Below are 15772 nucleotides of genomic sequence, written 5' to 3' on the forward strand. Positions count from 1 at the left end.
GGGATACCAGAGTAGAAGTCCAGCTCTCCCAAACTAACTGGGAGACCATAAGCAAGTCATGGAAGGCCTCAAGTTCCTCATCAGCAAGTGTTCTACTGGACTGGATAGCCTTAAAGTCCCCTTCTGAGCCTGAGGTTTTGTATGGTCATGGAAATGTCTGAATGCCTGAGACCCTTAAGAAAAATAGATATGCCCCTCCTATCCGATTCAGGCTAGATTTGCTGAGTATGGTGTTCCCCTAGTCCCCAACAACAACCCACTGCCTCCTGATCTGCCCTGGCTACCCAGGGAGGAATGAAAGAAAGGGTTTGTGACATACAAAAGTATAAATGTAGTGACAGCTGACCACATTGTAGGCATGACCCTTGCCTTTACATGGCTTTGTATAACAACTAGGAAGGCTCTGTTTTTTTTTCCTCTCCCCACCCCCAAGCCTATTCCTTTAGGCATGCAGGTTTTTTTCTCTCCCCACCTTCCACTTCTTATTCCACCAGGGAACCCTGACTAAGGAACAAAGAAGTCCTACAAGGAGGAGGTCTCAAGTACCAATCAGCAGCCATTTAATGACGGCAGGTAGGTCTGATGCTAAAAAGAGGTTGTGTCCAGCAGAACCCAATTCCATAGGAATCCAAGCTCCAAGGCCGGGAGGCAGCAGGTGTTGAGGACAAGCTCACTGCTGAGAATCGGTCTGCAGGACCCACTGGAGGATATGGTGGCTGCGCAGACCCTGAACCGCATTATCGTAGATGGTGTTCACGCTGGTGCAGACGGGCTGCTGTTGCAGCTCTGTCACCCGGCAAACCAGCAGCCCACCAGCCACACACAGCAGCAGCAGCAGCAGCAGCTTCAGCACAGCCCAGGACCGGGTGTGTTTCCGGGGTGGTGGCTTACGGGACCGAGAGCCGGACTTGGATTCTGGAGTGACAGAGTCACAGTAGACAAAAAAGTTCAGTCAGTCTGAGGAGACACACACCCTCTACCAATCACTGCTAGTCTCTTCCATGCAGATTCACGTACACCCCTCTTCTGTAATGAAAACTCCCCAGGCCTGAAGGGAACACTGTTTTAAGAATATCTGAGCTCTTAAAAACTATGCTATGTGGAGACAAATATAAATGCCTTCTCATTGGATCTCTAGGGAGACATTCAAAACTGGAACTCGTTCTGGACATCTCACATTGCATACAGTTTCCAGGGTCCAAAGTTCTTGAAAACATGGTGATGATCCAGTCCCCTTGGGATTGGGAAAGGGGTTTGTCAGGAGGCATCGAGCGCAGGCAGAGTGCTGCCCACTTTGGGAAACACTTGAGATTTATTGTTGTTATTATACAGGATGGGGCAAAAGTAGGTTTACACTTGTGAGTACGCAAAACACAGCTTATTCTTGTAGTATTATTGTTACATTATTTTCCATATGAACAACTGTAAACCTACTTTTGCCCCACCCTGTGTAAGATGCATAGAGAAAACAAGCCTGGGAGGTTATTCCGTATTGTTAACAGTGATTACTGCGGAGAATGGGGGATTAGAGGTGGTTGCCATTTTCTGATATATATAGAGATAACTTTTCTAAGTTCTCTGCAATGAACACGTTTATTACATTTATAATTAGAAAAAATAGTTTTGAGATTTTCAGGCAAAGTTTTTAAAAACCTGACTGAGCACCCACATGCCAAGAATTCATGATCCTGTCACGGATTTCCTCACGTAACCTTATCACTACTCTGTAAGGACGAATGATCCTCACTTTACACAAGAAAATGAAAAGACTGTGAGGTCAGGCAACTTGCTGAAGGCCAGTGAGGGCAAGGGAGCAGGGACAGGGCCGCAGGCCCTCCAGAGCACCCCCCTCTCAGGTGACTCCCTCTGGGGCCCCCTTTGGCCCAGAGGGTATACGATTCCACTACGTGGAGCCACATCAGTGCACAAATGCAACTGGACACACTCAGGTGAAACACTAATATGTGTTTTTTATACAACATGGCTCCCTGAACACAGGCCAAATGACTCCCCTGGTGTTCAAGCAAAAAAGAGTGATCTGTTCCAACTTGGAAAGAAAACTATAGGCAGTGCTGGCTTTACTGAGACAGCACCATGCACTCGAAACACACCCAGTGTACTTCACAGATGATGGGACGGACTTTTAAGGGTCATGTGACCATATGCAACCTTCACCTTTCTCAGTGATTTTAGACTCTAACTCTTACAAAACAGTGTAACTCCCTGTTCTGATAATGCTCTCAGCCACATCTGACCAAAACACCTGCACACGTGGCTCTGGGGAAACAAGCCAGTCGGACACTTGCTCCCTTGGAGAGTCCCACGTCCCTTGTAAGCAAACCCTCTGAGGTACTCCCAGGCCATAGGGTTTACTGTACCTAAGGTCTGCAAGCCCACTCGCTCATCCATGTCCGAACACATACACGAGTCTCCCCACTGCACCCTGGTGCAGTCTTAGAGCTGAGGGAAAACTTACTCGGGGCCTGATTTGTTTCCTTCTTAGGTTTCTTCTCCTGCTCACGTTTGGATGCTTTGAGGGCATCGTACTCCTTTCTCCGGCGCTCCTTCTCTTCTGCCTTCTCCCGCTTCCGCAGTTCCCGCTCCTGAGCCTCCTTGGCTCGCTGCTTGGCCTCCCGCTTCTTCTCAGCCTCTACAAGAAAATATACCCCAAAATGGTTTCTCTCCCCACACCTTCCAATGTGCTTTCCTGCATGATTAAAAGTATGGATTCAGCCTCCTTTTCCCTACGCCATGGACCACAAACGATACATAAAAGGAAAGAGCTGTGTTTCTGCCCTCTCTGCAAAATAATAGACTGCTCTCAGAGTTCACTGAATGGACTCATTAAGAGGTTTCTAGCCACACGTTGCAGAGAGATTAGAGAGTACGGGTGAGGTAACAGGAGGGGCATAAGAAAGGCATGGGTGATGGGTTGGGTCCTCCTCTAGAACCAGATACTGATTCAGAAAGCACAGCAATTGACAGCCTCATACAGCTCAGCTCTGAGGAGAAGGAACAACAGAGGTGTTGAGTCAGTGGGATTCCAATCTCCTCAAGCTTTGGAAAGGAGTGTGGCTTGAGGAAGGCAAGTAAGAAGAGAAGGTGAGCACTCAGGTTCAGGGTTAGAGATGATGGAAATGTTTTTCTGAAAAAGCGAGACTGATAGTTTGTAATGTCTAGACTTAACTCGTTCTGATTTACTTCACAGCTCGAGGATGTTTACATGCAGTACCCCACTTACAAATTATTGGGTTCTAAAAATGCATTTCCAAATTAGTTATGTGGAAATCTGAAGTACATTTTTCCAAAGCCAGGAGGTCACAAATGGTGGTTAAATGTCCTTTTAGGGCTTAAAAGCCTATTTGAACCACGATGTAGCTGAATAGTAGCACTATAAGTACTGTAGCTTTCCACTGCTTCCCTATGAACAAACAAGCTCTCAGTTCCAGCTGGGCACTGAGAATGCCAAGAACACACTACACTCAGCCTCAAGAGAACATGCCGCCAAGAAGTAAAAGCAGCAGTGGTCAGAGTAAACACGGGCGTCACGGTAGCCACGCACGTCTAGGTGTGGTCATAACTGGGAGCTCTGATCTTAGGGACTGCCTGCCATCGGTGCCACATACATTCGTCCTCTAACCACACGGGCCCTCCGGTAAGGGCCTCCGGAGTCAGCCAGCCAGGCGCCAGAGCGCCAGTGTGCCAGGTCTTGTTCTAAGTATTGGAGATACAGCAGTGAAGACAAGCCAGGTTCTAGTGCCTAAGTCAACTACTTTCTAGAGAAGGAGATAAACAAGTGAACAAATACTGAAAAAGACAGTGATGTGTGCCAAAGGAAATAAGAGATGTGATGGAGAATGACAGGTGGGACACGTGGGACAGCCATTCTAATTTGGGTGGTTCAGAAAGGGTTAAGGTTAACGAAAGGCAACATCTGAGGAGAGACATGAGGAATTACCCGAAACCAACCCCCAACCGTGGAAAGATCTGCGGGAAAAGGAAACCAAGCAAAGCCCCAAAGGTGAGACCGGCTGTGTGCGTTTGAGCGACGGCAGAGGCTTGTGTGGCTGAAGTTAACTGTATTCTCTGTGTGCGTGTGGAACACGGCGGGAGAAGTAAGAAGGCCTGGGCCGTGGCAGGCCTTGTCAGCCCTGCTGCTGCGTTTGAGTTTCATTCTAAGTTCAACTGGAAGCCGTTAAAGGGTTTTAAGCAACCAGCAGCATAATTGATTTGTTCTGAAAAGCTCTCTCTGCCTGTTGTGTGGAGAATGACTTTGCAGAGCGGGCACAAGTATGGAGACAGGACGCTGTGTGAGGAGGTACTATGGCAGTCCACGGGACGGAGGCTCGATTGCTGCGGTAGCACTGGAGGTGGAAAAATAGTCACATACGGGACATGTTGGCAGAGTGGATATAGGAGTAACAGGAGAAAGGACCCACGGACAGCCTTCTAATCTCTCATTTGAGTGGCTATAGGGATAGTGATTTCCTATCCTGGAGAACACTGGGAGGGGCTGAAAGGGGTCTGTTTTAGCCATGTTTATTTTGAGATGCCTATTAATTCTCTAAGCGAGCAGGGAGACAAGCAGCTGAACATGGCTTAGAAGCTCCGTGGAGAAACCAGGACTGGAGAGAGGTTCATCAGACAAAGAGAATGCTGTCTGCCACCGCACTGTTCCCCACTGCTCTGCACAGCTCCGCTGCTGGATTCCAGCTCCTGAAGCAGAACCAGGTGCTGGGATCAGGACCGGGAGATGACTAGAGAAGGGACGGCCACCTACCTCGTTCTACTTCCAGCCGCCGCTGCCTCTCTCGTTCCTGGTCCGCCTGCACCGACTTCATGTGCTGTAACACCTGCAAAGGCAGAGGAGGGCGCTCAACTACTCCAAGCAGGAGCATAAAGCGACACGTTTACTCAGAGCAAGCTGCTCTTCTCGGGACCCCAGATCACCGCGGGCCCTGGGAGCGGTGCAGGGCTACTGGAGTTAATCCTCTCTGCAGCCTAACTTAGTGCGAACTCTTGGAGAAGGGTCTATGAGCCTAGTTCACTACAGCTGTCAGGAAAAAAGTTTGCGAACACAATGACAACTGGAATCTGTACAAACCCTGCCATTTAGAGTCTCTGACGTGCACGATTTCATATAGTTCTCCCAGCAACTCTGTGACAAGCAGGGACTACTCTGTGATAAGCAGGGACACCAGTTCCCCCAAGATGCTTTCCTGACCTTCCTCCTTTGGCTGCCTCAGGTTTCCCCCGCACCCCACCCCCTGTCTTGGGGAGTCTTCTTATCTAGCTCAGTTGTAAGGTTGAGCTTCTAAGTGTAGGGACTATTGTCCTGCCTGTCGGCAAGCACAGAACTTAGCTCATTATAGGCACTCCATACATGTTTGATGAACAACTGACTGGATTCCCATTTCAAAAGGAAGAAAACCAAGATTCTGATAGAGCGAACTGCCCCCTCGCACGGCTAGAAAGCAGCCCAGCTGGGAGTTCAGGTCTTCTGAGTTCCCAGGCCAGAGCCCATGCCACCCCCTCAGGCAGAGGCTGGAGAGCCATAGGGGACAGGGAAGGGGCCATCTGCCCAAACACCACATGCCCCACTGGTGCCCTGAGCCCCTCGAATCCCCGTCAGCTCCGTCGCGGTTGGCCTCTGACTAAAACAACCTCAGAGATTTTCACAAAGGGCATGGATAGGGGAGGAGGTAAACGGCCTTTTTTAAAATTTTTTTTTAAGGTCTGTTTGTATTTTTTAGAATTAGAAGCTGGTATTCCTTGGATGTAGAGGACACACTGAAACACAACACAATCCTGACTCTCCCACTTACTAACAGTGTGACCTTAGTAAGTGGCTTAAACTTTCTGAGCCAATTTTCTCATCTGAAGAACAGAGATAAGGCTTCTCTAGCCTACTGTGAAGATTAAATTCCATAACTTGCACTAGCTGCCTAACAAAACTAGCTGCCCTGGCATTATATGTACTCAATAAGTCCTATTGCTTTTTTTAAATTCATCTTCTTTACTGCATCAATGAAAAAGAGAGGAAAACCTAAACTATTTTAAATTAGGATAGCAAATGGACTGTGTTTCACCACTGCACTAGACATCCTACAGGACAGACAGGTAGTTACACGGAATCATTTTACTTTGTGGAAACTTCAGACATGCACTCACCCATCACGAGAGGGTTCAGAGGCAGACCTGCAAAAGCAGCTCCCTCTCAGAGCCTGGTAGGAAACCACAGAAACCCTCTCCTGTCTAACCTCTCGAAGGGAATCAAGCTTCCTAAAAATTGGCCTCTCAGCAAGGAATTACAGGGTCTGGAGGAAGGTAAAGCATGATGGAGACAGGCAGCCCAAGTTCAAAGTCCCTGTGTCACCCTGAACTCTGAATTTTAAATAAACTCCAACCATCCAGCTGGTTTTAGGGAGTGTATGGCTGGCTACATAAAAAGCTGGGAGGTTTAAGAGACATCCCTCGTACCCCTACATCAGGAGTTACTTACCTGAAAACACAGCAAGTTCAGAAATGGGGGAAGACTCCTCTAATCTGGACTATACGCCCTAAAGGGTAGATTTTGTCTACCTATCCCAGTCCACTGCAAACATTAAGTGCTTGATGAATACCATTGAACTAACAAATTATTTTTAAAAGATGCTTTAGGATGTGTCAAACTGATCAGTTACTATAACTAAGCCATGAACACACGGGATGAAACCTAAACTAACTCCTGGAGACAAGCGACCTCACTCTGACTGACCGACGCCACCCCCCTGTGGAGCCTGAAGGTGGCTGCAGGAGACAGCTCAGGGGCAGCAGTGCTTGCCGCATCCACAATGCACTGCGCTATCTGGACCGAGCTGTGTCTGGAAGATATGTGTCAGTACTACTAAAGACTTCCGCGCTCAATGAAAACTATTTTTATAAGTCACAAACTATAAAATACTGGCAATTTCATATGGTCCAATGTATTGTTGAATGAATAAATGGACAAATGAAAGGCATGTGCACAACGAGGGTTTCTCATGCCAGAGATATGAATACCCACTTCCCAGGGTTATGAGGGTTATGAAACACATAGAGCCCGCAGGACTAAGGGAGAGCAGTCCGCGGCAGATGCTGTTGGTCTTTGAAACAAACATCGCTCCCAAAGCACCATGTTTTCAAAACAGGATTTTACTGATCGCCTGTACTGTTCTCAGCTGAGGGCAAACTGTTGCTTTGGCTACTTGGCTATCTTGACTTTGTTGTCGGTTTCTTGTAACAATGGGTGGTACAGAGGATGGGACTATCTAAGAAGCCCTGGGCTAATGGTAGGAAAAGAAAGGCCATTATACTTGAGAGTCATACAGAGACCCATCTTACACACTTTCCACTTACATTAATTCTAGATTTAAAGTTAAGTCTTTTTTGTTCACCATTCCCCCTAAACATAGCAAAAGTCGTCTGGTGCTCAGCTGAAGCAGCAGCAATCCATTCTAAAGCTGGCGAGAAAAAAATGACTATAGTTGGGAGTTTTTGAGAGATGGGTATAGTGCTGTTCTTAAGGGCCATGTGAGGCATCTTCTAGGTTATTGGCAATGTCTGTCCTTCATGCTGCCTTTATTTCCTCACTATGTCAGATGGTTCCACTGAAATCAAATGCCAGATCTGCAAAGGATATGTCTGTTTATAGCTATAAACTCACAAATGTTAACCAACACCTTTATTATCAAAATTCCTACAATAACTGTGACTCAGAAAGGCCACGGCCCAAAACCATCTTGTCCCATTCAAACAACACTTGACAGAGAAATGCTGGATCACGGAAGGTCCTGGTTTTTTTAAGAACTGAAGTCCTGCAGTAGAGCAGAGATAGTACTGTTCTACTACTGGCAAAGTAAACATAGAGACAAAAGACCCTTTGCTTGCCTGGTTTAGGACAGACGTAAATCACTGAGACTTTAGTGCTTTAATCAACACACAGCTACGGGCGCCTCCGGAGGGAAAAGGGGAGGAGCCAGAGGCAAGTCCCAGGAGAGTACGTGGAGGAGACCCCGGGGAGCTCCGCGCTTACCTTGCTGGCGCACTGCTTACACTGCTTCTCATCCAAGCAGTCCCCTGCCACTTTGGCCAGGACAGGATCCAGGGGGTTATCCTTCAGGTCCAGCCACTTCAGGCTCTAAAGGGACAGAGAGGCTGGCTCAGCCTAAGTTCACACAGACAGTCCCTCCAAGTGAAACAAAGCAAGTAGGAAGAGAGCCCCTCTGTGTCCCAGCTGCAGGGAAAGCCATGTGGCAGCACCTGTCTCAGTCAGCTTTTTTCAAAGCCACGTTCCCTGAGTCCCTGAGCCCTTAGCCACACCTGGCCGTGAAACATTAGTTCATGAATTATTACCTTGAGCTGAGCGAAGCTGACAGGCAGGGTGACCAGTCTGTTGTTGAGGAGGTCCAGGTGCTGGAGGTTGACCAGACGGCCAAAGTCAGCCGGCAGTTGCTGCAGTTTGTTCTTGCTCAGGTCCAGCTTCACCAGGTGTGTGAGGCCACAGAAGTCCGACTAGGACCCAAAGAGAGAACACCTAAGCCCGGGGCCCACGTGCCTGGACAGAACAGTCCAGGACGCCCCAAGTCAGAGGCATCTGTGTGCAAATCCCGACTCTACATTTTACCAGCTATTCTACCTCAAATGAAAATGGACACAAGCATCGCTCTTGGTGGTAAGTAGTGAGATGTATATGCGGGAGGGCTGAGCAAAAAGTGGGCACGGATTAAGCGTGGGCTCCTCCAGCCGCAGCTCTCCCTCTAACCCATCCTCCGCATTGTTCCTGCCGTGACTGGGGACCCGTTCTGTTCTCCCACGCCCCCATTCCATAGGAGCCGCCAAAACGCAGGGAGACCAACCATTTTCCTAAAAGATCAAGCACCCCTTGAATAACCAGTGTTATTCTTATTTTTCTAGCTCCTAGCACAGGTGCCCCTGAGCGTTCTTCACATGACCGACTGAATGGGCTGAGGCCCACCCTCCCCAAACCCTGGCTCTTCTTCAGCGCAGGTCAAAACATCCCTCTTGTCATGAAGCCTTTCTCAGCACCAATCTGAAGTGGCGTTCCCATTTCGGCTAACGAGGCACTGCGCGTGATCTCTGGGGACTTACAAACGCCTGGGGATCTACCCCAGGGTATCTGCACTTCAGAGGAAGGGAAGACAACTGAACGCGGTCTGAAAAGTACACTTAGGAGTGCTGAGTGGCCATCTGACAGACCACCTAAAAATGTTTTAGATACGACAGTGGCAAGAAAGCCATTGCAGCAGCTCCATGTATCAGCGCTTGCCACCTGCCAAATATGTCACATTACAATCTCAATGAATCCTCACAACCTCTATGAGATGAGAACTATTATCACCATTTTATAAACGAGGAAATCGAGCAGGTGTCAGGTGGCAAGGATTTGCTGCCCTTCTTTGATTAGGCACAAAATACTTCCTGGAAGAAGTGGGATCTCAGATGCCTTTTTCAGTATTAGCTGCAGGACGACGCGAAGACAGTGAGTGCGGTCCAGGTGAATACTGAGAGTGGACTAATGACCCAGGGAAGGAACCACCCACTTCTGAGACTCACTTCCTGAGCCACAGCCCAGCAGAGAATGGCAAGCAGTGACTTGGCCAGGGTAATGAGTGGGAAAGGCAACAATGACGACAAACTTAGGCCTGACTGCGAAGGAGCAAGGCTATGGAGGAGAGAGCATCTGTTACGCAGGAGAGGCTCATGGGATGAATGGCTCCAGCACCTACACGGGTGGAGCAAAAGGAGAGTTGGTACAAGAAAAATCCAAAGGATTTGACCATAGGTTGAATGTGCCGAACAAAAAAGTATCTCAAGGAATTAAAGATCAAAAGGATAATGATACAGAAGCCCCATAAAAATCACACTTTTTCCTGTTCCTCATCAAATGATGCACAAGGAGGCTGTTTAGAAACAGCTTTCTCCCTGAAATGCAGAGCAATTTATGAAGGTCTCCAGCCTCCTCTACGCAACAGGGAGGTAAACTAGTTTTCAAAGAATAAAATAAGGCAGAAAGAAAGATGAGCCCACTAAGTGACTCAGCCAACATCCTGTCATTGACTTTGGTTTTCCGTTGCCTGACCTCCCCACTATTCTAAAGACTGAGGCCCCTACTTTCGCTTCCCTTCCCACTGAGACGAACCATCCCACTTTACCCCCAGCACATTCAGGTATAATTGAAGCCTGCCTACAGGCATATCCTAAAATTATGCCTTATGACACAACTCCCCCAAACAGGAAGATGAAGCATCGGGGCTCTAGAAGGAATCGAGCTTGCTTGCCAGTCTTACCGGTAGAGTAGTCAGCTTATTGCAGGACAGATCCAGTATGGTGGCCTTTGGAAGGGCAGCCTAGGAAAAGGAATGAGAACAAAATGTCAAGTCAACACATGGAATGATTCAGTGACATCTGCTAAGGAAGTATTTAATCAGTTCCCATGATTAGAGAGGGCCCTTAAAAAAAAAAAGCACTAAAGTATAATGTTCCTAGGGATACGAGACAGAAAATGAGCCAGTCAACCACAACCAAGGGAAGAATGCAAGGAGTAGGGGTTTGGCTGTAGAACATCCAAGGAAAGAAAACAGATTCTTAGAAATCCTCCCTAGCACTTCTAATATTTACTTTAGGACCCTTCCTTACTAGATTTTAGGGCAGGGACTGTACGTAATATAGCTTTGCAATTTCCATATGCCCTAGTTCAGACCTTGTAGGCACTCCATATATATGTTGGCTAATTCATGACTGAATGAATGAATAAATGAATGAATATCAGAGTGAAGACAAAGCCCTCTTGGCCCATCTCCATTTTCCCTGGTGTTCAAGACTGAAGGAGCTCAGCAAAACTGACAGACTTCTAGCAAGGGGCAGTGCTGTGCTGACGAGATGCCTCGAGTAAGCGGCTTCAGACAGAGTCCTAAGGCCACGTGGGAACAAGGCTGGCCACCCTCCTGGGGTGGGGAAGAAGCCAACTATTCAGTTAAGGACCCTGGGCCAACCTACACTTTCCAATTGCCAGAAAGTCCCAGGAATAAAGTCTGACCACCTAAAAATGTTTTAGATACAACAGTGGCAAGAAAGTCATTGCAAGAGCTCCATGTATCAGCGCTTGCCACCTGCCAAATATGTCACATTACAATCTTAATGAATCCTCACAACCTCTATGAGAGGAGAACTATTACCATCATTTTATAAATGAGGAAATCTAGGCATAAAGTTAACTAGCTTGCCAAAGAAACTCAGTCCTTAAGCAATGGAGTGGATGTCTTAACTGGGAATCCACTGCTAACCTCCATACTACACAGCCAAGGCGGAGGGAAGACTGGAACAAGTGCCAAAGGCAGTGAGGAAGGTCTACCTCATCCGAAGTGAGGCCAGCGAGGAGGGCACAGGCGGGGAACCAGCTAGGAAAAACAGGGATGAACGATCTCACTCCACTTTGACAACTAGTTGTGTAACCCCCCAGGGAGCTCGGGCCTCAGTTTCCTGGGTGGGATTGTGGGAGTAGAGGGGTTGGAGGGATGGAACTGGGATTCTGGTCAGTTTCAGCCTAGTAAGCAAGACACCTTGCCAACCAAGCACTGAGATCCCACATTCTTCAAGGAAGGACGCCTCCTGCCTGAGGAGGCCAACCGGCAACGGTGGCTTCCTAGGAAAGCCCGGTTCTGGGCCACACCCCGGTTTACTTCTTAGGACCCAGTCATTCATTCATTTGTTCATTCATTCTCTGAATACACCCAGCAACCGCTCCGTGGGCGCCTACTTGGGGTCGAGCACCGAGATGGGCGCCGTTGAGATAACCTCAAATGGGGCGGGGGGAGGAGATTCACTCTCGATCTGCACAAAGCCCAATTCCAGACAAGCAGCTCCCACCGGCCCCTTCTTTTGGAACTGGGCCAAAGTGACACGTGTACATCCCGAGAAGAACGCTGGGACCGGACGCGGCCTCCCCAGGGACTTAGTCCCACTCTCCCCCACCTTATTTTAAGACGTGAAAATAGGCATGAGAAAGGAGGCAGCCCACGCAGGGGCCAGCACCAGTCGCGGGTGGACGCCTGGGCCTCGCATGACTGTACTGACCAGCTCCTTGACCGGGACCTCATTCAGGTCGCTGAGGCTCAGGTCCAGCTCGTTGCCGTCCAGCTTGTCGCGGAGATTCCCGCCCTTGCTCCCGGCCTTGGTCATGGTGACGCCGGCTGAGCGGGTCCTGGCTCCGGGGCTCCGATCTGCAGGAGATGCCTCAGAAGCTACTCCTCCGCTCAGCGGACTCGCACCCAACCGACAACGTCTGCGTCCTCCGCCGCCCCAGGTGCGAAACCTCAGCCGCCCGTCTCCCCGACAGCCGCACTCCGATCCCCGCGCCCTGCTCCCACCGGTGCCGCCGCGACGACGATCACTTCCGTGTCCACGTCACCTTCCGAGGCCACTGAGACGGGCAGGGCCAGAGTGGCCTTGGCAGATGAGGAAGCGCCCTCTGGCGCCTAAGGCAGCGCACTGCAGTCGCCACGAACACCAGAGAGGTGGGGTCTCCGCGTTCCCTGGTGACTCATGGGCACGCCTGCGGCCGTCGCCTCGCCGCGGACCACGCGAGGAGGCCAGAGGACACGGGAATGCGAGCCAGAAGACCTGGGCTGCATTCAAAACTGACCTCATGAGATCACTCCCATTCCCCTGGGTTAGGAGCCGAAACTGTGACCTTCAAAAGTACTTCCTCTCCTCTATTTAACAATCCCCAAACAACCATCCGCAAACTTCAACCTCTGAATGTCTTATCCCCTCCTCACCGCCCCAGACCTGGTCCAGGCCGCCATCAGCTCGGGTCTGGGATTACTCTGAATCTCTCTTCCTCTCATCCACCTCTACCCAGCTGCCCAGAGGATGTCTCCAAAAATCTAGCCAGGGCCCTTCAAACCTCAGCTACCTCTAGGATCACTCCTCTATCCAGACTGGGTCCTGCCTTCTTTTGTAGCCTCCTCATAAGCCCTGTCCCTGCCTGGGATGCCATGTAGAGCTCCAGCAGGTGGCCGCCTCACTTTTCCCTCTCCTGAAACGGCCCCACCTTCCCCATCCACCTCTGCTTAGCCAACTCCCCCAGTCCTTCGGGAAATCTCCCCAGCCACCCTGTGAAGCCTAGACTGAGTTCGGGGCCCCTTCCTGGGGCTCTGATGATGCCCTGTGCTCTGCCTTAGTATCAGAGGTGGTAGAGCTTGGTGACTAAGGTGGGGCTTCTGGCTCTAGACCAACTGGGTATTAATTTTGGCTTTGTCCCTTGGGACTTAAAAAACCTTAAACAATCACCATGCCTAATCTGTAAATACACAAGAAACAGGCATAATAATGGTTACCTAGCTGACAGAGTTTGGGAAGGACTGAGTGAATGAAACACAAGAACAGCTGGCTACAGTAACTGGCACTTAGTAAAAACCCAATAAATATTAGCTATAATTCATAATCCGTCTTGTGTTATGTTTATCTTTATGTGCCTGCCCTCCGCTCTGGACTGTGAGGGGCAGGGATTTTGTCTTTGTATCCCCAGTATCTGAGCGTCTGATGCATGGTAGTTGCTCATTCAGGTGTCTGTTGAATGGATGAATGAAGCACTTACGCACTCCAAACCTCAGTTTTCTCTTCTTTGACATGGGGATATTAAGGCTTATCTCAGAGGGGAAATGTGAAGTCCAAATGAAGTCAGTGCAAAGATCTACTCATTTAATAAATTCTCGAGCATGCCTCTCCTGCCCCAAGATATGCATTGTGCTGAGCTTTGGGAAATAGACAAGAGCAACTGAGTAGTAAGACATTAGCATATGGCAATCTCTAAAGCCCTGTAGCACCCATTATCTTATTCTGATGATGCACATTAAAAGACTGTGGGACATTTTATTGTGTATCTCCCTTTTATGAAGAAAGAAGGTCAGGGAGGAGAAAAACCTTGTCCTTTGTCATAGAGCTGGTTGAGGGGCAGACCCAAATCTTTTGATTCTAAATCCTGTTTCTTTTCACAACACCCTATTTTCTCTAACCCCTTCCCATAGAAGCTCACAGTCAACACAAATAGCTACTATATAAGGTAGGAAGAGTAAGGGCTCTAACATGTATAGATAAAACCTGTGTGTGAATGTTCAGGGCCGTGTGGATATATGTAATAATGTCATTCTGTGTCCTAGGACTGTGATTTACATATATTATTTCTCTTAAATCACAATAGACATGTATGGCAGATATTATTTCAGTTTTACAAAGGATGTAATTGAGGCTCAGAAAGGTCATCTGTTTATTGTTTAAGGACAGTCACAGCAAACAAGTAAATACATTTCAAGAAAGGTGGGTCATACCCACCATGGCAGGAAGGAGGAGACTAGGAAGAAAGGAGAAATGAGCCCTGGCTGGTATGGCTCAGTGGATTGAGTGCCAGCCTGTGAACCGAAGGGTTGTCGGTTTGATTCCCAGCCAGGGCATGTGCCTGGGTTGCAGACCAGGTCTCCAGTAGGGGGCATGTGAGAAGCAACCACATATTGATGTTTTTCTCCCTCACTTTCTCCCTCCCTTCCCCTCTTTAAAAAATAAATAAATTGAAAGAAAGGAAGGAAGGAAAATCAGAAAAGGCTCTGCGATGGAGGTGGCATTTAAGTTGGGCTTTGAAGGATTGCTCAGATTCAGACAAGAAGAGACACACAGCCCAGAGAAGCGAGGCAACAAAGTGAGGGACTGACAGCCGCTGTTCACTCTGAGAAAGATTTTTTGTGTCCCTAAGACTGTCGACCTGCATACTCACGAGAAAGTGAAGCCTGTCATCTGTGGGCAGCTTTTTCCTTGGGAATGATAGCCTGGCCCTGTGCTTTAGCCCCCAAGCCAAGTGCCACCTTGTGCCTGAGCATTGTCACTGTTTGGGGGAGCTTCAGAAGCCAAAGATCAGGAGCAGAATAAGAGGCAGCTGTTCTTGATAAAATCTTGGCATCATGCCAACCTTGGGCCTGCCAGTTCTAGTGTGATCTTGGCACTAGCTGTTGCTCCACCTCTCCAAACTTCTGTTGCTCCCTCTGTAGAATGGGGATAATAAAATGGAACATGTGTCAAGGACCCACAGAGAGACATGTGAGAAGGAGCCAAATAGCACTATGCAGCGTGGGTCTACCTTTCCGAGGGCAGCTGGGCCCCCTTCGTGGTTTGTCGTCACTGCCAAAGGTGGATTGAAATACAGACAGACTCAGGGATGTTTGAAGATTGGAGTATACAAAGTACTTTTAAAAACAAATGATCTCTATTTATATAGTTTACCATTCTTCTATACTTAAAGCACAGTTGTGTATTTGCGTTAAATACTTTCACATGTAAAGTAATACACCATGTTTCTGTAAATAAGCCCATGCCCAATGAGAGTCAAATTTAAAGCAATTACAATTAGAAGTCCTACCAAGATTTTTGATTTGTTCTTTTTTTTAAAGATTTTATTTATTTATTTTTAGAGAGGGGAAGGGAGGGAGAAAGAGAGGGAGAGAAATATCAATGTGCAGTTGCATCTCATATGCCCCCTGCTGGGGACCTGGCCTGCAACCCAAGCATGTGCCTGCACTGGGAATCGAACTGGCAACCTTTTGGTTCACAGCCTGGCACTCAATCCACTGAGCCACGCCAGCCACAGCTCTGTTCATTCTTTTTTTAAAATGAGTTTATTTGAGCTAACACTGATGACAAATGCTTGAAAACAAGATCTCAAATGATCCCTGTTTTGTTTTTA

The 15772-nt window shown here is 48.4% G+C and overlaps 1 protein-coding gene across 1 annotated transcript; it reads right to left on the minus strand.

Annotated features, from left to right (window-relative positions):
- Positions 1-538: 538 nt before the first annotated feature.
- On the minus strand, positions 539-12420 carry LRRC59 (leucine rich repeat containing 59). Its single transcript, XM_054585393.1, has 7 exons — positions 12115-12420; positions 10329-10388; positions 8374-8532; positions 8054-8158; positions 4781-4853; positions 2477-2650; positions 539-915 (listed from the first exon to the last, which is right to left on the minus strand). The coding sequence occupies exons 1-7, from the start codon at positions 12217-12219 to the stop codon at positions 671-673; spliced, it is 921 nt and encodes a 306-aa protein (XP_054441368.1). The 5' UTR covers positions 12220-12420; the 3' UTR covers positions 539-670.
- Positions 12421-15772: the final 3352 nt, after the last annotated feature.

The sequence above is a fragment of the Pteronotus mesoamericanus genome, unplaced genomic scaffold, assembly GCF_021234165.1.
Source record: "Pteronotus mesoamericanus isolate MK-2021 breed Mesoamerican mustached bat unplaced genomic scaffold, CSHL_Meso_final contig_84, whole genome shotgun sequence".
Lineage (NCBI taxonomy): Eukaryota > Metazoa > Chordata > Mammalia > Chiroptera > Mormoopidae > Pteronotus > Pteronotus mesoamericanus.

Coding starts and splice junctions, on each gene's coding strand:
- LRRC59 (XM_054585393.1), bottom strand. CDS start 12,219: ATGACCAAGGCCGGGAGCAAGGGCGGGAATCTCCGCGACAAGCTGGAC. Junction 8,533..10,328: donor ATAAGCTGACTACTCTACCG/GTAAGACTGGCA, acceptor TTTGGGTCCTAG/TCGGACTTCTGTGGCCTCAC. Junction 8,159..8,373: donor TCAGCTTCGCTCAGCTCAAG/GTAATAATTCAT, acceptor CTGTCCCTTTAG/AGCCTGAAGTGGCTGGACCT.